This window comes from Colias philodice, chromosome 12, assembly GCF_061535455.1.
Source record: "Colias philodice isolate Cphi_HAF_F1 chromosome 12, ilColPhil1 Martin Lab GWU primary, whole genome shotgun sequence".
In the NCBI taxonomy this organism is placed as follows: domain Eukaryota; kingdom Metazoa; phylum Arthropoda; class Insecta; order Lepidoptera; family Pieridae; genus Colias; species Colias philodice.
Window position 1 is genome coordinate 4,025,895 of NC_143097.1, and position 25,459 is coordinate 4,051,353.

General features: G+C 31.7%; 1 protein-coding gene and 1 long non-coding RNA gene across 2 annotated transcripts; both read left to right on the forward strand.

Annotated features, from left to right (window-relative positions):
• Positions 1 to 951: 951 nt before the first annotated feature.
• On the forward strand, positions 952 to 25,353 carry Hexo2 (beta-hexosaminidase 2). Its single transcript, XM_089701389.1, has 10 exons — positions 952 to 1,394; positions 10,106 to 10,207; positions 10,843 to 11,049; positions 18,216 to 18,424; positions 18,712 to 19,045; positions 19,450 to 19,591; positions 20,332 to 20,517; positions 21,081 to 21,313; positions 22,336 to 22,571; positions 23,468 to 25,353. Exons 2-10 carry the CDS (start codon positions 10,116 to 10,118, stop codon positions 23,647 to 23,649), a joined length of 1,821 nt encoding a protein of 606 aa, XP_089557515.1. The 5' UTR covers positions 952 to 1,394; positions 10,106 to 10,115; the 3' UTR covers positions 23,650 to 25,353.
• On the forward strand, positions 5,851 to 7,875 carry LOC149483896 (uncharacterized). The gene is made up of 3 exons (XR_016316445.1): positions 5,851 to 6,408; positions 6,816 to 6,952; positions 7,662 to 7,875. It is a non-coding gene; the product is annotated as an uncharacterized LOC149483896 (long non-coding RNA).
• Positions 25,354 to 25,459: the final 106 nt, after the last annotated feature.

Genomic DNA, 25,459 nt, shown 5'->3' on the forward strand with positions numbered 1-25,459 from the left:
TAAATAAGATACCTATTGTATTTATCAAATTGATAGTATATCATGACACCCTTAAATAAAATAGTTAGATTCCTTATTTTAAAATATATTTTGGTCCGCACAATCTGTGGCACAATTGAGTCGAAACTTCGAAATTCAAACTCTAGTTTTTTTCTCTACAATAGGGCATTGGCCTGAAAACAGGCATTTATTTTTAAATTATGATATTATTGTGTTTTTAAATCTTGCTACGACACTATTTCGAAAGTGTGGGTGAAGTGGCTCGTTTGTGTAATCTCGGAACGGTTTTGGCTACATCAGTATTGACGTCATTGAAGGGTTATTCGTGTATATGCCTATTAATAAAATCGAACTTACATTTAGGTACACTGTACACTATAGAGAACCCTAGTATTACTTGTCCTAAACGACTTTAAATTTTATTCATGGATAAATCAGGAATCAGTTTAGTCATCTTGTTACCTAATATACAAAGTTCATTCGAAGAATAATTTAACAAATGAAACTGAATACTTAATTAATACATATTTTGATTTTGAGCAATTGATTTTGACCCTATAATCATTTGAGCCCAATAAAGAAATTCAGGATCTAAAGAACATTTTAAATCCCTAAGTACAGCTATAATTGCTCGTTTAATTAGCTCTCCTTGCAGCGTGTAATTGACACTATAAAACTAATTGTCTCGATCATTGTGATTTGTGATTGTACTAAGCCCAGCTGTTGTTTTTTTTAGGTACAGTGAAACGAATATTATTCAAATAATATACACAAGTACTAGTACAAAAGACAGTAGAAGAATTAAACATTTCAACCTATATTATTCACAGCAATGTGTTATTATTAAACATTGCTATGTGTAAATAAATAAATCCATTAATTAAATCCCAGACTCCCGCCAAAAGCGTAGTTGCAGTATCCCTGTATCATTCACTTCATCAATCAGTTGTCCAATCAGAGCGGTTCGCGCCATCCGCAAGCGTGCGCGCCTTTATCAAAACTGTGATAATGTGGTCTAAGCGGTTGTATTCACTAAACAATAACAAAATCACCTACATAAAACGAACCGTGCTGATTGCCGGGCCATAACATAAGTGAACTTCGGGCTGCAAGCACACGCGGCTGCATTTCGTGAAAAAAATAAAACATTTTCAACTACAAACCAGTCCTGCGGTTTGTTCTCCCGCCTTGTTTCAAAAACGAATAATAAAGACGATATCCCGTCGCAACTTTGTTATGAAAATAAACCTAGTTTTGGTCTGGACGAAGTTTTACTAATTTGGAAATAATAAAGTTCGCGTGTTTATAATGAGCAGTTAATAAAGTGATAGTTGTGTGACTTGTGTGCTAGAAAAATATCGAATAAATCTCGTGTCCGATTTTAGTTGATTCTTGTAAGTATTATAAATTATTTTATATTTATTCATTAGTCAGCTATCTAGTAAAAGTTATTTATAAATAATTATTGCAAACAAGATTATTAATTATTGTAGATTATATTTATCACGATTTATTTTAATTATTCTTGATTTTTTTTGAAACACTCAAAATTTTCTATTTCACTGAAAATAAAATTGCATCGTATAAATACTTAAGTATTTTATATTTTATAATTTTGATGAAACCGAACAACATATTATTCTAACAATTTAAAAAATTCTGACAATTGCAAACACCAAGTTTACAAAGCAAAAAGTTACATAAAACGTGTTTCGAACAATTATATTGAAAATATATTTAAAAATAAACTTTATTAGGTACTGGACAATATACCTAGGTAGATACTTTATATGGGACATAATTGTTTTATTTCAATCAATTTAACTTTTTTACGACAGAAATAATTACCTATCTACCTACCTAGTTACTTCAAAGATATATATATATACTTATGTATATATATATTTTTTTATATTTTTCACAAAGTACCTATAAAGTAACGTCTAACTAGGTAGGTACGAATTGTTATAGTACAAGTTAAGTAGGTACGATACGATGTTTATACGGAATGAAAAATTCGGGTATACATGGAAACATTTCCCTATAATTTTCCAAGAAATTAGAGATCGTTTAAGATAATTAGTTAGTTTCTTATAGCTATCATAGGTAGTAGGTAATTATTATTATGTTCTTATAGTAAGGTTTAAAAAAATCTTGTAAAGAAATAATCCCTATATATGTATTATAATGTTATCTATTAAAACACGTCATGCCAAATTTTCCTTGTTCGCTGTTAATGTTCTATTTCTTATTAGTAATTAGCCATGTTAAGATTTTATCAGTTAGTAGGTAATACATCTAAGTCAGAATTTCAATTCTAGTATACACAATCTCAGTAGGTAACTAATTGAAAATATACCTATCTATATAATAACTCCACATCAGGACATAAATAAAACAAATGACTAGCATTAATAATTGTGTTTAGTTACCTACATATTACCACAGACTATATTACATAAGATTCACTTCTTTATAGCAAGAAAGAAGAATACTCGTATAATAACATGATTACATTTATAACACCATAATACATGATGACCTTATACTATTTTAATACTAGCATAATTAGTGATAATTATCAGTAATCGAACAATCAGTTACCAACGAGACCTATAAAACAAGTTATCAAGCAACTTTGATGCTATGACATAATATTACAGCCGCTAGTTTTTCCGACACGATTTTGATGGCTATGGGAACTTGAGTTTCTATTGAATTCCTTGAGTTTCTTATTAAATGTTCACTAATACTAACACAATAAACCTTTATAGCCACTTCTACTGAATTAAAATAATTATTATTAATATAGAATAGGTATTTTTGCAATTGTCGCGGAAGAATTCCAACCAATACCCGCGGTCCCATCATTAAAGCGGCTCGACGGAACACAGTGGGGTTTTAGTCGGTAAGAATCCGACATAACCCACGGCTCCTTCCCCGGGGGCAGTGGGTATCTTTGGAAGATTTCCCCACTATAAAAAAGAAGGTATTTTTGCAATTAGATTTTCGAATGTCTATATATCTATATATAGAAAACTCAAAGGTGACCGATATAGTGATCTATCAACGCACAGCCCAAACCACTGGACGTATCGGGCTGAAATTTGGCATGCAGGTAGATGTTAGGACGTAGCGTAGGCATCCGCTAAGAAAGGATTTCCCGAAATTCTCGCGGGAACGGGGAAAAACGGGGATGCACGTACAAAGTCGTGGGCGGAAGCTAGTGTAATATATTTTAGGAATCTAGGCATATATATACTTATTTCAAGACTGATGAAAGGAAAAGAAACGCATATAATAAAAAAAAATATTTGTAATTCATGTCATGTATTCTCATTACCCACTAATAATTACACTATTAATTCAATTAAAGTAAAACGTTCTATAATTATTATTAAAATATACGTTTTCACTTTCATAAAAAATTCAAACAAAAAATGGCGCGTGAACGATTGATAGCTGTCATTAGACAGTAACGTTCATTTATATTCTGTGGTAATAGGTTTTTAAATAGATGCGTGTGACAACGGAACCGTGGCGTGCGGAAGTCGCGGTGTGAAGTTCCGATAATGGCAACATCGCTGATAACATCGGGCCTCGTTAGCACGCAATGCATCGTTTATGACTATGCATTGCATATGAGCGCACGAGTATGTGAGCGCATAGTGAAGACACCAATTCGATTTTGTTACCTCTGTATTCATTGTATTTCTCTTTATTTATTCAAAGAAGTACAATTAATACAAAGTAAGAGGCTGTTGTTATACATTCTTCAACTGGAAGACGAATATCTAAATACATAATTATGTTTCAGATAACGGTAATTTACGAAACACTATACTGTTTGATTTATCATTTTAATTTAAACCCACAAACTATTGTTCTTGTGAAGTCCACGTATTGATGAAACAATAACATTATTTTTAAATAAACTCACATTTAAAAGTTCGCGTCAGTTTGAATTTTTAATATCTACATTATCTTAATTAATTGCTTACAAGGAAATCCACTCGTGATCGTGATTATAATTAATATTTTTTCTAGATTATAATATGATGATAATATTAACATCGTTCATCTACGAATATAGTTACATCTCAACAGAGAAATTATTTAAAAAATATCTCTTTATAAATTTAATTAATCAAATATTATCTGTGTGTAATTGTATAGTTTTGTTTGTTTTGTATTCGATGCAAATCCATACAATAAAAAAACAATAAAATATTATCATAACGATTCGATCTACAAGTATGCAAGTATTTATTTAAAATTATATATGTATTATGAATAAAACTATAGAGATGCAATTTTACAATCTTCAACCCATGCATAAAAATAAAAAATCATGCAATCTTTTTTATCACATAGTAAACATACGTACATTTAGAACAAATCGAGAATAAAGAATGTTCAAGCCATTTTACTTGCTATAAAAGGCTGACTACTTAGGTCAAAGACTGCAGGCTTGTCTGTCTTGTTGGATATTTGCATTTGCCTATCCATGTTTCCCGGCTTTGATCAAAAAATTACACGTAATCTAATATGTGTGCTTATTAATTTCTGATACTTTATCGTTGTTTCTTTGTAGTGTGCGTGATTTATTTACTCTTTAATACCCAAAGTAAATAAAAAAGCATTAAAAGCATAGAATTAGCTGGAATTATAAAACCTACATAAAATTAATACAATATATGAGATACTTTGCTCTACCCTCTCTTTGTTCATTATTATTGCCTGAACGGATTTGATTTATCGGACTAATTCAACAATAAATAAAAGAATTTGATGTTTCATACAATATGCTAGTTTAAAATATTACGACTTCATTCTTTACAATTTTTTGTTCAATATATATCTGTGGTGTTTGGTATATACCTCGTAAGTGCAAAAATGGCCATTTTTTGTTTTTTGGCCATCTATACTGATAAAAACGTCCTCTTTCGTTTGGTCTATGTCACATAAGCCTATTGATAGTAGAAATACCTTAAATAGGTTGTATCAAAACCACTTAAGTACCTACAAAAAAAATATTTTTATTTGATACAAATATATTAATATAACTTAACATAGACTTTAAAACGAATACTCAATCAACGAACGGCCATTTACAACGTAAGAGCACTTAACATAATTAGACCAAACTTGAATAATTATTATCATCACTTAACTTATTTGTACCAAATCAAATAAAGTTATTTGTGAACTTAACAGGTCTTCTCTGAGTTCTCCCTTACGCATATTCTATTTAACGCAAGTCAAAAACTCCGCGATCTATTACGATAGATCGCGGCTTGCGCTATCCTTTTACTATGAACAGCATAGGTCCGCAGGAGAGCGCCGAGCAACATGTCCTCTCTCTGGAAAGGCTCGCTGCCGACTGATTTTAATCGGGTCGCGCGCAGTGTTTTATAGTACTTTAAAAAAATTTGTAGAAAAATAATAGAGGTACCTTAGTTGATTTTTTAAATTTTATCTTATAAGTAAGACATTCTTTTATTGCAATATGTATAAATTATATTCAATAAAGTCAAATATCTTGGTGAAAATAATCATTTTGTCGACTATAATTTCTAAAAAAATTCACATTGTTCGGATTTTAATTTCGTAAGTTAGGAGTCCAAAATAAAAAAATCTTTTAACTAACTATTTTAATAAGGATTTTTGCAGTTAGTTAAAAATAATTGTGTGTTAGATCTGTCAGCAATTTCAGATATTTTTAGCTTCGAAATTGACACTAAAAGTGAAATCAAGTAATCATCGGCTCAGTTATCTTGATGGTATTCAGAAATACTGTATTAAGGCGAAATGAGACCCAAAACAGACGTTTCGAGTGCACAGAGAATTAATTTTTTTCTTCAAAAACTTTGAATTTGATTTTTTTTATTTATCGATTTATTTAATTGAAGAGTTTGTTTAGTGACGTTTGGGAACCGAAACACGATTGGCAAAATTTGCCTCGATAGAAAAACGTTGTGAAGTTGCCCAAAAATTAAACAATCAATCAATTTCATTTGGACAATAGTAAAGTAATATCAATGAAACTTTATCCACATCCACTTCCATTCAATTCTTGAGGGACGTACGGGATTAGATTTTTCAATTAATACATCAGTAATTAAAAAAAAATATATTTATAAACTATGAGCAAAAAATTGCGCGCAGGCCGGTCGCTTCCGCCGTTCCGCCTCCTGTTAGTCGACGCCAACGCGTCTTAGAGAGCAGTCCTGTACAACTTTTTCGCGCGGTGCCGTTGTCTACTCGCATACGTGATTTAGTGTTAGTGTTACTAAAGTTTTTCATAAACATGGTGAATTTTGGTGGCCAAAACATTGATGGTGAGAACATTAGGAAGAAAATGTTGCGAAGGCAGATGAAGAAACTATAGTTATTGAATCTAAATAGGTAAGTTTAATGTTTATCATGCTTATTTATATTTATTATGTCTTTCGGTCGCTACAAGTCTAAAGATTTCAACTTCAAATATTTTGATTACTAGGTATATGTTTACAAGTCTAAATTGAGAAACGCATAAATGAAAATCTGATGGTTATTTTTATTTGTAATAAGTAATATTATTTTAGTCATATTTTGAGATTTCATTACCTATTTATGATTTTTGTATTAGTACATATATGTTTACAAAGTCTGAATTTAGCAACGCACAATTCAAGATTTTATAATTTTATGCACTCTGTCTTTATTTTTATTTATAATTTTATTATTGGTATAAATAGGTAATGTTTTAGTTGTTTTTTGAGATTTCATTTTCCAATAAATATACTACTGATTTGTGTGTTTATTTCTAATAGCGAAGTGCGACCACGAAAAATCCGATGTGCAGCTTGCAAGCCAGGACGCAATAAAGACACGTTGGTCTTTTAGACCAACCATGATTACCAGAAACTGATGTGGATCTTCAGACAGTTTCACATAGTACTTTTTTTGTGTAAGTTTATTCTTATGTCATTTATTTATAAGTCATAAGATTGAAGATAGTGGAATATTTCAGACTAGTGTAAGTTATCACTGACGGGTAGGTAATTACCAGTGAGATCAGAAACAATTTTTATTTCAACCCTATTGCGTATAACTTTTTTTTTATTATTATTATTGTATTATAACTATTGTCTGAGGTCTTTCACTGCACCGGTAATTGTAATTTTTTTACTTATTAGATATCATGCTATTTTAGGCTTATTGCTGATCTACTAACAATTCTATACACATGTGAGCAATCCCAAGACAATGCATAAGAATAATTACTTATAAATTTTATATAAAAAATATTTGAAAAATTTGTAGTTATGTAACTATGATGCCGACAATCGACTTTTTTACGAGCTAGGACAATAGAGCGATAAACGAACGGACACAGCTGCGAAATTTTTTACTAATTTTTATAAAAGCACTTGTTATAATAATTGCGGTCAACCGTAAAATTTTTCAAACAAAAGAACGATTTTCTCAGAAAGTTTGCTATGTATGACGCCGACAATCGAGTTTATTACGGCTAGGATAATAAAGCGACAAAGGAACGTACACAGCTGTGCAATTTTTTCTAGTTTTGATGACAGTATCTTTATAATAATCGTGGTATTATAAGAGGTATTATCAATTAATTTTTCTCATATTATAACTTATTATGGTTGTTTCAGAACCTCAATGCACAAGGATAGCTCAAAGTAACGGGCAAGAGACATTTATTTACGGAACAAGGTGAAGAAGTCGTATCAAGAAGATAAACATTGGAACAATAAAATGGTAACAAAACCATATATCAAAATGTCGGATATATTTATTCAAAAATAATCAAAATTGTAAATAATATTTTTTGTCTATTATTGTTTTTTTTTTCAATAAATATGATATAAAAACAAAAACCCATTTTTTTTTAATCTTTTAAAACCGATAATAATGTAAAAAAAAAGAAACGTAAATAGCATTATTCTATTATGTATTTTTAATACTTATCATATTGTACGTAAAGTCCCCATGTCGAAAAACTATAAAATTTGTTTACAAAGATTTGCAAATAAGCTAGTAACGTAGGTAGCGACAATTCTAACAATAACAAATAATTACATCATAAAATAATTTAGTTAAAACAAGCTCACTTTTTGTAACCAGATTTGTGCCAATTAAAAATCGACCTTCGTGCAAAGGAACAAAGGTCGATTTTTCTAGTTCGATGAGCCCGGCAACGAAAAGACGTTGCCGGATCGCTTTACTCAGCTTTAACCGCGCGAATATAAGAATATAATGGTACGGGAGCCAGTTGCAAACTTGGTTAATTATTTCCTCTCAAGAGATAATTCGTCAGACGCCTCAGAGTATAGTATTATAAAGCCTCGTGAACGTCAGCTGGCGCTCGGTTGGGGGGGTGAGCGGTTGTAGCCTCCCACGCACGTAGGAAAAAAAATGCATTCATTCATTCATTTCCTCTCAGCTAAAAATTTGTCAAATTGTAGCTAACCCAATATCTCAACGAAAAAAAATAATCAGCTGGTTACAACATGGTGTATTATACGTCAGCTGGTGTCTCGAACATGAAAGAAAAAAATTTATTTTCCGTGATTTCCTCTCAAACAAAAATTTACCTGATGATAGCTTATATGTAACTGTGGATAAATATATAGGTCAGCTGGCTGTATCTTGGTGGAAAAACCGTCAGCTGATACGGGAGGCTACAACCGCTCTTCCCCCCAACCGAGCTCCAGCTGACGTTCACGAGGCTTCATAATACTATACTTTGATGCATTTTACTAATTACCGCTTGAGAGGAACTTGGTCATAAAATTTGAAAAAAACTCTTAACTAACTACATAGACAATAAAATTTCCTAAAATTATTAGTAATTCATATGTTTGTAAGATAAGTGGTTGATGGACAATCTGGTTTGAAAAATCACATATTTGAGCCAAACAGCGCACGGACCGCGTAAACCCTCTTAAATATAACGTTATTTGGCACATAATTTAAATCTTCAGACATTAGGTCTCAAGCCTATTACTATTGAACTAGAACATTTTTTTTATTTTTTTTGTAAGTGTTCAAAACTTGAACATAATAGACATTTAAATATCATAAATTTGTTTTACTTAAGTGTTTATTCCGATCTGTAGCAACAGGGTAGCAAACAGATATAATTCATAATTGTACCAACTTAGATTTAATTGAAAATTTTTAACAGCCGATTATTGCCGTCGTTTAATTTGCACTCGATTAGGAACAGTGGTGACGGAAATACGTATAAATTAGTTATTTAATAAAAACGACTAATTCAATTAACCTTTTTAAAAATTAACAAGCCCGGATACCACTGCCATTATTATGTCTGAAACACTGAATATTTATTTTTATCACATGTAGTAATGGAACATTTAATTTTATTAAGAAGTTTAATTTTTTTTGGTTGTATTGTGGTATTTTAATTCAACCATTACAAATATAAAATATATACGAATGCACCTGATATTTTGTTGATTGTTTTTTTAAATATAAATGTTGGTAAATAAATACAATATTAAATTCTTTACTTTTGTTATTGTTCTTTTTTTGGGAACTCCTAAGTGTCTTATCATCATTTTTTATCGCCATTGTTTTTATACAAAAGCTCAAGATGACTTTCAAGTTTAAACACCTAGATAAAAAAATACAATGATATAAAAAAAAAAAACAGTAGACCAACAGTAGAACTTCTTCTTATTGGAGTCAGTTACAATAATTGTAAAGTTTGAATAAATTTAAAAAATAAAAGTTAAGGCAAGAGAGAAAGTTGCCTCCACTTTATCCACAGTATATAATTAAATGATAGAACTGTAATATTTACAGTTATATATATTTTATAAAAGATATAGACACTCCATTTTATAACGAAGCACTTACACAAACGTATTCTAATAGGTAAAGCCGTATAGTTATTTACTGTACGCTGTATTTATTTTATTGCCTCGTTTCACTATGATTAATTACTATGATTTGTTTTTATTTATTTTCAATTTGTAAGATATTTTCGCAATTAAGCGTTGAAATTAGATTTTCTCAAACTGACTCCTTATTGCTCTTCACGAGATACTATTTTAGTTCTAAATCTTTTCAGGTAAATTACAATGGCGAGACACAGGATAGTTTTCCTAGTGCTATTCGTGCATCTTGTAAGCTGTAACGATAACTCTAGCAGTCCTACACCATCTGTATATGAGTAAGTCTAACTGTTTAATAGATATGAATATTCATTATTTAGACTTGCATTGTTGAACTGCTCATTCTAACTGTGGTTTTGTTTGTTAATGTGAGATATCAGATAATGAGCGTTCACAGGTTCGGTTTGTAACAATTACTGCGTTACATTACTAATTTATAAGTAGGTTCTAGTGTACTACTGACCAGATTGAACAGAAATTGCTGACCACTGTAATAAATTACTGAATTAACTGTATCGTGAGCAAAATTTACGAAAAATTAATAAGCAAAATATGTACATGCTCTAGATTTGTGGTCTACTAACGCTATTTATGTGAAAAGTAAGAAAGCGTCGACATCAATGAGTAACTTCAATAATACTTAAAATTCGTCCATGACAATACCTCAGAATTAGGGAACATGAACAAATAATAATCTTTATTAGGCTGTACGAAAATTAATGTAGAGTCAGGGAGGTGGGTATCCAGTCTCTAAGCCTATAACCTAAAACAGCACATTGCAAATGTGCTTCCACGATTACACTGTTCTTGTTCTTCTGCCATCGTTTAGTAACTGTCTGGTGTGACTGTAAACACAACCGTTAACGCGCATTTTTGCTTATACAAATACAAGACACAGACAATTAATTTCCAGGCCATCATGGACATATAAATGCGTGCCAGACGAAGGTTGTCAACGGTCCCAATCACCTCAACCCACGCTCAGTAACGTGACCGGCACAGTGTATGAAAGCTTGGACCTTTGTCGCACAGTATGTGGCAGGTTTGGCGGAATATGGCCGAAGCCTGGCACCGCCGCGTTGAGCATGCAGACTGTTAAAATACATCCTAATTATTTAAGGTGAGTACGAAATATGAGTAATTGTTAAGGTACGGAAGGTAGGCCGTAGGTAGCTATAAGGCACAGAATACATAATAGTAGCTAACCGCTCTAGCTAAGGTTAAAATGCATCAACAATCTACCACAATCGAGAGTTTCATACATGAAATTATTGGGCATCTCATCAAAATAAAGCTACTCACGAAAAATTAGCTTGATAGTAATCACTTGCAAAAATGGGCGATGTATCCCGGACTAAATGGTAAAGGTACGCATGATATTTTAAAAGTAGGTATACAAGATAGATATATTCTTATATGGATAACTTATAAGATTTGAGAATACATTTGAAGGGTACAATTGCGTTCTTCATATCCATGAGTCAGTGAATGGGTATCTATGGTATAACTTATTTTTGTATAATCCGTCGTATCATGATTTACAGGAAGTTCAAGATTTGTATCATAAAAAAAGAGTGCGATAAACTTCTTTATCACTATTTACCAATTAACGTATCTGCCGATCAGTCAGTCGATATTTTTTATTGAAATAATAAAATCATTGAAGTTTCCGACCACAAAATATAAATACTGTATTAACCGACATCAAGGAATAAGGCCAGCGATGGCAAACTGATTATGCATAGAGGTTTCTAGGTTAATTTGCATGAGCCTTTCTTCGAGTGAAAGAGACTGTTTACTACAAATCGAGTCTTTATTATTGTTTATTTGACCTTTGGAATCCTTTAAAAACTTGAATAAAATGAAACTCCAGTATTAAAATCTGGTTTATGGAAACCAAACACGAAGTACCATTAAAACTATTTTTATTGCGTTCTGTGTGTTATTATCAATAACTATTAAAATTCAGGAGCACTTAACTATTACTATAAAAAGTACCTAATGATCTATGAGCTAACACCATCCATATTACATTTATTTATTAGATACTGCACGATGATTAATCACGCCATTATAGATATCAAGATGTAATTACATACAAAGAGCCTAAGCAAAGAGCTTTATACATAATTAAAGTTGATTTACACACTACTCTTTTTACTCAAAACACCAGATGAACATGAAGCAGGAAATGTACAACATTTCAATTGAATTTATGAGAAAATTTTATTGTAACATAACATGACGACACTGAGATATTTTGTAAAATATGAATATTTTTGTGAATACTACATAACAACGTACGTTCCTGGAAGCTTGGCCTAATTTTAGAGTACTTATCTGCGTTACTATAAAATTGGCTATAATTAAATTGTATATGCACTAAAGTTATATCCTCATAATAATTATAAGTATTTTAAATACGAATACATATAACAGAATCATAAACATGAAATAATATATTGAAAACACGTCTTTGCACATTTAAAGAGATTATATTAAAAGAAACCAAACGATAGTGTTAGTAACATTAAAAACCAATAAATCGGAGCTTTCAATTACGTTTAGAAATAGTTCAAGCCAGTTTATGTTTATAGTATTGTAGTATTCCAAGAATATACGGTACTTTCTATTTTTGATCTGGGTTAAAACGATCGAATACCGGCAGGAAAGTTATCAGGTAGGGCTTACGAAATTGTAGAAAATGTAAGTACTGAAATAAAGAGCGAATGCTTATCTACAGCGGTATGGTAATGAAGAAGAGGTTTTCTATATAAGTAGAGTACGTATACCATATTATTATAAACTAAAGAATTAAAACTTGGACTATTGTTAAATTTGCTTCCAATATTTATATTCCAACTAGTATGTATGTACCTACTAGTTTACCTTTTTATTGTCTTTTAAATAATAACATCATACATTATATACATATTACAACATACCAGATTCGCAGACCTAGTTACTATTGTATTCAAATGGTGTAGCCGTTTAAAGGTATTTAATATCTGAACTGGAACTAAATAGAGCATTGTTTATGTAGATAACATTTTACTTCATACCATAAAATTATTTTTGCAAATTAAAATATATTTTTGTTTATATAAATACCAAAAACTGTTACATAAAGGAATATGAGCACACTTACATTGTACTCGTAGGTCTATAAAATAATAATGTTTCTAGGCTGCAGCAGATTATTGCAGGAGGAAGCGAAAGATAATAACATAGCGTGATTGTAAAAACATAATTTATTTACATGATAGCTTCTATAATCACTATTCGCTACCGGTCACTCGTCAACTCATCAGTTTAATTGAACAAATTATATACCACTGAACATAATTATTATAAACCATATTATTAATTCATAAATATGAAAATCTATTAAGGATCAGTTTACAGTTTATTATAAAAAAGTGGTAATAATTACTCTACTTATAACCCAAGATCGGTTGAACGGATTTTATTTTATTTATATTTATAAATACTTTATTGCACTTAAAGATAACAAAACAAGAAATACAAACACTTAAATATAACTTACACTAAGTACAATTGGCGGTCTTATCGCTTATCGCTTAGATTTTAATGATTTTTGGTTATTTGGATTCGTCTCCACTGGGATATACATATAATAAAACTTAAAAAAAATAAACAATAAATTATGCTCTGGGCGCAGCCGTTGTGGAGTAATTCATAAGTTATTTTTATACTAATCATATAGATAGATAAAACATTTTGAACATTATAAGGTTGTCTAAAATAAATTTTCCATACAGCTCGAAGTACCTACTCACAACAATTATGGGTTTGGTGAGGTAGGTACCTAATTAGATGTTATTTTTTATTAAAAAAACAAATCGTAATTTAAAACAAGGGAAAGACGCCAATTATCCAAGGCTATTTGTTATTTTCGATTTGTCCGAGAAGAACCTTTATTCAAATAAATTAGCTTTTCACATCGAAGTCAATTTTATAGCAAATTTTATTACAATATGCATATATTGTAATAACATAATATTCAGTCTGTTGGTTTCGGCTGTTCGAATTTAACCAACAAGTTTTGAAAATCATAGATTGTACTGCCTAGAAAATCATTTCTTCCACATGAGATGTTCAAAATAATACGCAACTTCTAGTCATAGTAGACTGTCTCCTGTCCGTCTGTCTATTTTAGTAAGCATGGTGACGGTAGCTGCGTCACTCACGACGACATATCGCAGATGACGATTTCTCGTGAATTTATAAATGCTTGCTACAATTTATAGTGTGTCTATTTAATTGATATACGATACTGTGCATTGATATTTATGGCCTTGTCATTTAGTTAAACCAGATTATAAGTTGCATTTCGCAGTGATATCTGATTGCAAAATCGTGACTGTGTTTTTTTTTCATACTTAGATGATTTCCTTTTACTATTATTTAGCAATTTTATCCTTTGTATATATCTTCTAAGAAGATGACATTGAAAATGGAAATAGTTTTAATTACTGAGAGAATATATTTGTCCACTTTTACTCTGAGCACTTTATGGCGGAACAAATAATATGTTTTCAACCAATAAAGGATAGATATTAATATAGGTACCTACTACGTATGGAATAATTTTTATAATAAACATATTTCTTTAGGATTTTATACGGGCTATCGTTAAAGCTAATACGGGAACACCCTACAAGAATGATGACCGAAAACACGAATTTATTTTGCTTTTACTTTCTACATACATATAACCATAATATATAACCATAACATATAACTTTGCAATTGATTTTTTAAAAAAGGAGGAGGTTCTTCATGCGTCGAAATCTTTTTATATGAGCACTTTGATTCGCTTTTTCTTCTATAACGAAATGCTTTGAATTGTATAGGGCTAATAGAGAAATATAAAAGCGCGATAATGTACGGTCTATAGGTATACTATTCTATCCTTGTTAATTGTACCTACTTTTTTCTATTTATCAAAGTTATGATATCGTGATATTATTTTTATTGATTTTTAGATATATCTAGATAAAATGGAAAAATGCAGATAAGCTAACCACTTATGGTCTTTATGATTATTGATAACTGATAACATAGGTACCCAATTTTATACATCAATGTAAAAACAAGTCTAATAATTCTAATATCAATGAAATGAGGCAATATGAAAGTCTCACAATAAGATTTTCTATCGTGATTGATTGTATTTACTTTTTTATTAGTAATAGACAACCCTTACAACGGTCATTGAACGCCAAGTCACAGAACAAATTGGCCAAGTGTGCACCGATCCTTATCCGACTCTACTTTGGAAAGGGCTCGCTTATAAATCTTTTTATTTTTTGGGCACCATCCAACCGCTTCTGAGACTACGATAAATTTAGCAAATAACCACTAGGTATAAATAACTTTAGTAGTCGATACGCGACGTGATCTTTTGTGTAGACGTAGTAAATAAAAATAAAATATATAGGCGTCTGTTGTTCTCCGCTTATTTACAGCGCGTTCACAATTTTACTACCTACGTTTAAATATACTTACATTTGTATTTATATTATAGTCGATTTACATTATTATTTTTCTCTAGGTTTGATGCAGTATGATTGTATCCCTTTTAACCTTTTTTCTTAATTTTCACTTCTATGAATTTTATAAGACTGAAGTAACTACCCTCAAACATATTTAAATATACCTAACAACAGCATTGCAGTGTAGCGAATTCTTTGTGAAATCGCACATAGGAAACGAATAATCAGCGCAATATATTGAGAATAATATGTACCGAATAAAATTGGTTCCAACTAACCGCCGCCCACACTTAATTCAGATAAAAGCAGTTTACCCATAAAGAGTAAAGGTGAATAAAGCTATAATATCAATCAATGATGTTTTTGGAAGGAATTCTCAAATTGTATTGTACTGTCGATGTCTATACTCTTTAAAATTACATTTTAACTCTAGCTCACACTATACTTTGAAGAACAATAGATTAAAACTAATATCTGTGACTAAATTTCTACCAATTTATGTACCTATATGCTTCAAGGAAATGTGATAGTTGCATGTTTCGCAACATACATATTATATTACACTGACTTATGAGTAGCTTAGTGTCAACGAACGGTGTTCAATATTGTATTGACTATTTGCTTATTATATTAAGGTGGCTTCCCACGGTCTGCGATGTCGCGGACGGACGCGGACCAGCTCGCACCTACGCACCGTGGGAAGGGACTCGTCCGTGGTAGCACAGACGCGTCTGTGGCGGTGCGCCGTATCCGTCGCGAGTCGGTTTTTTCAAAGGTGCGGTGCGAGCTCGTGCGGCGCGGTCCGTGCGCGTCCGTGTCATCACAGACCGACAGGTCACAACTGCCTGGACCTGGACGCACTTCGCCTTCAATTTCAGTATCAAAAGTACCGGACGGATTGTACCTTGCTCGTGATTGTTTGCATCGCCTTAAAAAATTGTGCAATAAACAACATGTCATTACAATATTGGTTACTTTTTTTGGTTCTAATAGAAATGGTTTATATACTATACAGACCGATCCGCACTATCACGGACCGTGGGATGAGCCCTGTCTGCGGTGCGTTGCCGTCCGTAGTCGTCGGCTGTGCGTGTAGATCCGTAGAATCGCAGACCGTGGGAAGCCACCTTTAGAAAATAAATTCTCTAGTGGGTTAACGTACGCGCATAATACTCGTACAATTAGCGGTATTAGGTATAGTATAGCCGAATAACCAGGGACTGGATTTGGTAGAGTGACGTTAGGTATTCAATGTAGGTATGGAGATAAAAATGTACTTTTATTTTCCTATTTATGAAAGGTTTATATAATGTTTCAAAGCCCTGGCTAAGTAATATACCTATATATTTCGAGAGGATATGGATTTTATTCTTTGGAATTGTTTCCAGAAAGTATATTCCTAAATCCTAAATAATCAAGGTAGAGAAAAAGATGGAAATTTAAATTACATGTAAAACAAATAATTATCGTATTTCGTCTCTTAAGTAAAAAGTGTAACAATATCCAAACACTACTACACACTAATGTTATTTTTTTAAGTACACTGTAATTAGAAGGCGTCCGCGCGTCAAACGATGATTAGATAAACACGCCATGTAAGCATCGATAAAAAATAAATTAGCTGTTTTACCAGGGAAATGCGGTTTGATAGAAACAAATTAAGCGATATGGATATGGTCACATGTAGTCACGAATTGTACTTATACAGGTACATAGCATAACTAATATTAGTGACCTATGTCAGTAGCTATGGCCTATGTCTCTTTTAAATTTTTAAAATACCATTTTTGCAGCGTTTTTCATGGTAGACTCGTGCCTTTATTTATAAAAAAATACAAAATATCTCGTCCCCCTGTAATGTTTTAATAAAATAGTCATTGCCACGGTTGCCAATTTTTAACGAAAAAAAGAATTAAAACTAAAACTGAAATAAAATCAAGACGATTATTAATAGCGAAATAATTTTTCGCTACCGAATAACGTAGACAAATTATTAACAGAACTTGAATTAACGCGGTAATCAGAGGTAAAACAATGACTAGTCATTTACTTCACATTTGAGTTAACCTATTAGTTATATTGTTACTTTAGCCTTGGTAAAACAATTATGAAATGAATGCGTTTTTAATGAGCAGGTGTCGCGATGTCAGTTCACAGAGTTAACTATTTGTATTGATTGTGTATTTCCCTAATTTTAAGACATTTATGATTTTTTAAGTGATCAAATATTAGTATTAAAAATGTTAGGAGGAGGATTGGAGATTGAGAACCATGAGCTTGCTATGATTAAGTTTTTTTATTCTTAGAACTTTTTTAATTTTTTTCATATTTTATGCTATATGCTAATAATGATTGTGCCATTAGAGAGTGTTTGTGTGTACTATATATATCCGAATTTATTGCTTGTATAGCTTGATCTGTAACTTGCCTTGATTTTTAGGAAGGCGATTGAAATTTTTCAAATGCCTTCCTAAGTAGTGTTGTTATTATGCTTTTTGCAATGATTAATGAAATTACTTCAATCGAAATTGCATTAGATATTTCATAATTTTTTCTTAGTTAAGTTATTTTCAATGAAGATGATTTTGATGCGAGAAATTTTTCAATTTACACCCATAAAATATACCTACAAGTAACGCAAACGAAGAATACGGTATTACTAAAAATAATATATCTTTGCAACAAACAGACTTGAAGAATATGTTGATTTAAACATATCAGGCATAAAAAATAACAGCAAGTTAACAAATTAACTTCTCTTTTACAGATTCGATTTAATCGATGCTCCTGTAGAGACTAGAGAATTATTAGCTAAAATGACACAAGTAGCAACAGCAAACTTAATAGATGAGTGTAACGGCAATGTTACTGAAATAGTTACAACACCAGTTGTTGTTTACATTACTATTAAATCATCTAATCTACAACTGACCTGGCAAACTGACGAGAAATATATGCTGGATGTTCAATCTAAAGGTAATTAATAATTAATTACGAAATTTCTGAAAAAATATTGCTGAATCCTATTCCGATAGGCAGATAAAAAGATTTATACAATTCGAGATAAAAACAAGCAATAATTGAAACTAACACCTGAAAAAACTACCTAAAATCAACTACCATTATGTCTCTAAATTTTTCTAACATTGTAACATTAATTTCCGATCCACAAAGTGACAAACATGTGACAAAGGATCAAAAGCGCGTTCCATATAGAAATGCACCTATAGATGGAAATCTAATATGATCATTACCAATTCCAGATGCAAACGTAGCCGTCCATATATCTGCTGAAACAGTATACGGAGCTAGGCATGCCCTCGAAACTTTCACCCAACTAGTAACATCAGACAAGCCAGACTATACTGACACTTACAAATGTGGTCTCAGATTAGTATCTGGTGCTAAAATCCGGGACAAACCAGTTTATCCTCACAGAGGATTCCTTCTGGATACTTCTAGAAACTTCATTCCGTTAGAAGATATAAAGAGAATGATGGACGCGATGGCAGCGACGAAAATGAATGTTTTCCATTGGCATGTAACGGATTCTCATAGTTTTCCGTTAGAGTCAGCGAGGGTGCCGCAATTTACGAGGTTTGTAAATTAAAGTTCTTCTTTCGTTTCCGTCAGTGGTCTTAATGGTTTGTTAGACAAATGTATAAAATAATTGGTTATATTACCCTAAAATTTTTATCATTGGCTAATCACTTGGATGTCTTTCTGAATTTCTGGATTTGTTTATCCAAAACTCTACATCTATGTACAGTGTACATACCAGACTACCAGTATAGTTAACTTACTAATAAATTAGAGCAAAATATTAAACTTCTGGAAATACATTTTTGCCAAAATTTTCTTCAACTTGAAGCATTCGATGGAAGTTCTTCCATCCCAAAGGTTCTATTGATGATTCATCCAGTTATTGATGATGATATTCCTTCTTCCTTTCATTATTTTTTGCCACAACTTAATTTCGTTATGTTTTTATGCTATTTCAGATACGGTGCCTATTCAGCATATGAGATATACTCCACAGAGGAAGTCCGAGAACTGATAAGCTACGCCCAAATCCGTGGAATTAGAGTCGTTATTGAGATCGATTCTCCAGCTCATGCTGGTAATGGCTGGCAATGGGGGAAGGTAAATAAAAAAATAAATAAAAAAAAAATCTTTATTTCACAACCACAATTACAAAATATACAAAAACGATGGTCCCGTACTAGACTCTAGTCTGTATTACGGGTACCGATGTCCTTCCATGTTACAGTTGAGAAATATATTGACGTAATTTAAACAATATGTATTCTCTATGCAAAAACTTGGTTTTAATAAAGATATAGTTTTTAATAACATGGAAGTGTAAATGGTTGAATTACTAAAAAAATTTGATTATTTGGTATCCACATGGTAATATCTTATATGTTCTGTGGTAATATCTGATAGGAGTAAATTCAATAATGCGTATACTAAATGAAATTAAACTCAGTCAGATATCCTTTTTGTCACATGATAACATTTTATATCCTACCATTTATTTTTACACATTTATTTCCTACCTATCGAAATTTTAATCTAATCTATCAATATCCGATTTTATCAATTTTATCATTAACTAGCTGTACTCCGCGGTTTCACCCGCATTGCTTCGCTCCTGTTGGTCTTAGCGTGATGATATATGTATAGCCAATAGCCTTCCTCGCTAAATCGGCTATCCAACACCGAAATAATTTTTCAAATCGGACCAGTATTTCCTGAGACACGTCATGAGGCGTTCAAACAAACAAACTCTTCAGCTTTCTTAGTATTAGTATAGATGTAACCATAACATTTTTTCTAATAAGATTTTACCATAAAATTTAAAATATTTAATATTTTTTCAGGAATACGGTTTCGGCGATCTAGCAGTATGCGTAAACGCTAAAGCATGGCGGTCACTGTGCATCCAACCCCCTTGTGGCCAACTCAACCCCGCCAACCCCGAAATGTATAAAGTTTTACGAGATCTGTATAAGGATATCGCTGAATATTTGCTCAAACCTGCGCTTTTCCATATGGGAGGGGATGAGGTGAGATTTTGAATACTTTTTTATTGTTATTTGGTAAAAATATTAGGCTAAACGTTTCAAGGAGATTGCTGTAACTGCGCTAACTAAACTAACCTATGCTTTTCTTTATAATATAGGAAAATGTGCGGCAAAAGGATAGTTAAAAGTAATTGTTAGAGTTCTTTATGCATTTATTTCAGTGTTGTTTGTTAGAAATTAAATATATCGTTAAATTGTTGAAGCTACCATTTACCTACGTACGAAGAAAAAGTAATTGTTCTAGAATGCTTGTTAACATTCCTATAATCTGTCTGCCATTAAAATATTACAATAAGACTTTAAACTCTTTAATATTATTGAAGTGAAACTTCTTTATCGGGGTTGGAAAAAAATTTAGTGTAACATTTTTCAGTTACGCGCCATATTACATATAACACGCGTGATTCGACGTATTTCTGTAAAGTTGCATATAGTAAATTGTTTTTTGAAAAATAAGGTCATAAAGAAGTTTCACTTCTTACGTGTGTACACTAGTACACGCACACATTTTTTTAAATTAAAATGTCTTTAACTATTTATTCCAGGTATTCCTCGAATGCTGGAATTCCACCCAAGAAATCGTGACCTACATGCAAAGCAAAGGCTACGATACCAACGTGGAAGGTTTTATGAAGCTCTGGGCAGAATTCCATTCAACTGCTCTTAGTATTTGGGATGAAGAGATCGCTGCTCTTGGCGGCAGTCAGCAGCCCGTGATGCTGTGGTCCTCGGAGCTAACTCAAGCGCATAGGATACAGAGATATTTGAGTAAGGAGAGGTGAGTGAGGGCATTTTTATATGGGACAAGTTTCTAGAAATCGTTCTTTCTATATGCGAAGTATAGGGTATGAAACCATAAAACATGGTTTATATGTGGAAATGCATATCATACAGAGATATTTGAGTCAGGAAAGGTGAGTTTTGGGACATTTTATATAGGAGAAGTTTCTAGAAAGTACATCCGAAGAAAAGGCTAAAAATTTGTGAAATGTGGGATATATAGGAAGAATCATAGGGTACAGAGATATTTGAGTAAGGAGAGCTTTTGGGATGACATTATTTTGCAAGAAATTTTGGCCATGGTACCTGTTCATACTTATTCTTTGTTGATAAGAAAATTCAAGTTTTTTCGTATGATAGACTTTTGGGATACATTGGATAACACGTTTAAGTAAACAATATAGTTTTTCTCGAGATTGTATAGTAACTATATTATGGTTTAGACTCTAAACCATAATATAGTTAGGTACTATACGAAAACTCTAAACTTTAGAGTGTTCGTAAAAATCATGCCAAGAAATATTTGGCTTATGAATAGACATTTCGAGTGCTTTTATTTTTTTATAATTACTGAAATTTTGTTCTATACTTTCATTTTTTGCTGTTTGATACTTTCAAAATACAGAATAAATATTTCTACATCCAACAATAATAAAAGCGATACACACCTATTGACAGTTCAGCGCCATCTTTCCCTACATTACACTATATTCATCCATTCCATCATCACACACTCACACACCCACCCACCCACACACACACACACACACACGCACACTTTCATCTATATACACAAATGCGCTTACGTATAAATTTAACGTACCTCTTCATTAATTTTGTTATTTTAGAGCTTTTAGTTTAGTTTATAGACATAATACTATGATTAATATTGGGAGAAGCCTCTGGCTCCTGAGACACAGTTTTAAACTAGTTCGGGAGCCAAAGGATTCATTATCTAGACCTGTATAATTATGTCAATAAAGATTTTTATTATTTTATTATTTTTTTATTTTATTCCAGATACGTAATAGAAGTCTGGGAGCCAGTATCTAGCTCATTACTATCCCAACTACTTCACTTGGGCTACCGAGTGGTATCAGTACCAAAGGATATTTGGTATTTGGACCATGGCTTCTGGGGCAATACCAAGTACTCTAATTGGAGGAAAATGTACTCCCATGTGTTGCCTGTGGAAGCCAATGTTCTGGGGGGTGAAGTTGCCATGTGGAGTGAATATGTTGATTCCCAGGCTTTGGGTGAGTAATATATAACTACATATATTAAAACTAGCGGTCCGCCCCGGCTTCGCCCGTGGTACCTACATGTCTAAACTATCCTATCTCTCAAGTTGGATCGAACTGCACATGGTGTGCGAATTTTATTATAATCGGTTAAGTGGTTCAGGAGTCCATTGAGGACAAATATTGTGACACGAGATTTATATATATTAAGATGTGTGTCTGTCTGTCTTTTAGAGTAGCTGAAATTCTTATAATTTGTGAAAGGTTTGCGATTTCCAAGAATATGTAGTAGCAAAGTTCTGAAAATTAAATGTGAAATTCTTAGGTCAATAATATTAAACATCTGCAGGTATTTTTTTTTTGTTCATCAACCTAACTGTAAGAGAATGGAACGCTAATACTACCCGCTTCCGTCTTCCCAGAAAAATACAATTTAAGTTTATTCAAGGCAAGAGTAAATAGGCTCTATCTAGGCAGGCATGCCCTTTCATAGACTGTATCACTTCTTACCATCAGGTAGTGGTGCAGTCCAATGCCTGGCTATTTTATATAAAAAAATGATTTGTCAGTTATTTATTGCTTAATATGTTTACTTACTCTCCGATACTATTGTTTAAATAAATAAATAAATATTTCGGGACAATTTTCACACACGGCACGATCTGATCCTATACTAAGCTTTCGCTTGTGTTATGGAAACCAGATGGATGATATACATACATATATAATTTTAAATAAATACTTATATATAGATAATAATGAACACCCAGACACAGAGCAAACATCTATGTTCATCACACAAATATTTGCCCCGGGTGGGAATCGAACCCACGACGTGTGGATTGGAAGGCAGGGCCACTATCAAGCCAACCGGTCGGTCAAAAAAAAAATTATATTTTAATCTTCCACAGATACCCGAGTATGGCCTCGTACAGCAGCAGTAGCAGAACGACTTTGGTCTAACCCTAGTTCTAGTGCTAGTGCCGCAGAACCTAGGTTACAAAGACTTAGATCTAGATTAGCTGCTAGGGGAATCCCCTCTGATGTATTGTCACCAGCATGGTGTTCACAACATGACGCTAGATGTCTGTAATAAACTTCTGTTTTTTTATACGAGATTGTGTCCGAGTTTAAATTTAAGTGACGTCATAGTTTTGGTTTGCAGAACTTAGGCTACAAAGGCTAAGACCTAGATTAGCTGCTAGAGGAATCCCCTCTGATGTACTGTCACCTGCTTGGTGTTCACAATATGATATGCCTTTAATAAACTTATTTATTGTATATAATGACGTCATTGTTTTGGTTTTAATTTTAATAGAAGGCTGGATAAGTTATGGACAGGGACCATATTTTAATAGAAGTAATGCAACAATTGAATGCATTTCAAATTATTGTTATGTTGTTAATATTTATAGATAATAATTATTATATTGCTATCATAATATTGTCATAATGTTATTATAATGAGTTGGGAAAATATTACGGTGCTCTAAAATTGACATCAAATGTTTGTCTATAGTGGCGATATAGGTAACTAAGATGTAAAAAGTTCGACATATTTAAAAAAAGTAAGATAAGAAGAGTTTAGACGTATAATTAATCAATCGATCAGTGTAACAGATATGAAAATGTCGATGAAAACTCAAAACAAACCCCACAAGTGGTATGCGACTTCACAAATACGACACTAAAAATAAACTTAACACATAATATTATATATAAATTAAAACAAGGATTTATAGGAATAATTCGAACACAAAATAACAAAAGAATGTCTCTAAAAAGGCCATGACATTATTTTATAAAGCCATGACATAAATATACTTTAGCATATATCTTTTACCGCTTTCGATTTGTAGACAATATTTTAAAAATAATGTATAATTCTTTGGACAGATTAATTATATCTAAATAATATGTAAGTAGGTATGTCTATTTAAAAATGCAGTCATGGTTTTTTATACGTTTATGATAGAAGACTGATATTCATAAATAAGACTAGTCAAACTGACAAGGCAATATTGGCACATGAATTTACTTATACAATTTAAACTTTAAAATTTTTAACGAACAAACATGATTATCATAAACAAAAAGTGTCCTTATCTCCCTTATGGACGAAAATTATTTATTCGTTAAAAGTCTCTAATTAATTTTAAAGCACCCCAAAGTTCTACTATTTCTACGAGTTATCAAATGAAATTTTTACACGCACAAAGTTTTGTATTGTAATTACTTTTGCATAGATTATTACATATATAGGTACTTGAGTACCGGAATGTGAATTGTATACGACACATTAACTTATAAACTGATATTTTAGTAATTTATTTGGAAAAAATAATTTCATATAAGTGTCAGAAGAATGTGTCGTATATGATAATTAAATGAATGATTAAAACTTTGTGCCTTGTAGTTTAAGTACCTATATCTTATGGGATTTGCTAATTAAGTACATTTAGAACTTAGAAAGTAATATGGCATTTTCGGTGTTTTTTTGATTATGTATAAAAATATTTCGTAAGAAAATTGTTATCGGCTCATTATTTTGACCTTTTGTTTGATTTTTTATGTTTGTGATAATATTTTTTGTTACCGAATTGATAAATTTTTTATCAGAATTTAGAATATTTCTATAGTTAAGTTTTTGAAATGTTGTCATTACTTATAATATACAATTTAATGCAAAATTATTGTAAATAATTAGGTAATATATAAGTTTATTTAGGGACCATTATTTGTGATTATTCTATGTGTAGTATTTATGTAAATAAATTGAAATAAAATATACAAAATATGAATGTGTTTAACTATTTATTATTTATTACCTCTACTACTACATTAAAACATGAAACAAAACGCTTATCCTATACCCATATACATAAGCATACTACAATGCTATC

Excerpts from the sequence above, each read along its gene's own strand:
- Hexo2 (XM_089701389.1), top strand. The coding sequence starts at position 10,116 with ATGGCGAGACACAGGATAGTTTTCCTAGTGCTATTCGTGCATCTTGTA. Across the intron at positions 19,046-19,449 it reads AGGGTGCCGCAATTTACGAG|ATACGGTGCCTATTCAGCAT; the intron begins GTTTGTAAATTA and ends ATGCTATTTCAG. Across the intron at positions 19,592-20,331 it reads ATGGCTGGCAATGGGGGAAG|GAATACGGTTTCGGCGATCT; the intron begins GTAAATAAAAAA and ends ATATTTTTTCAG.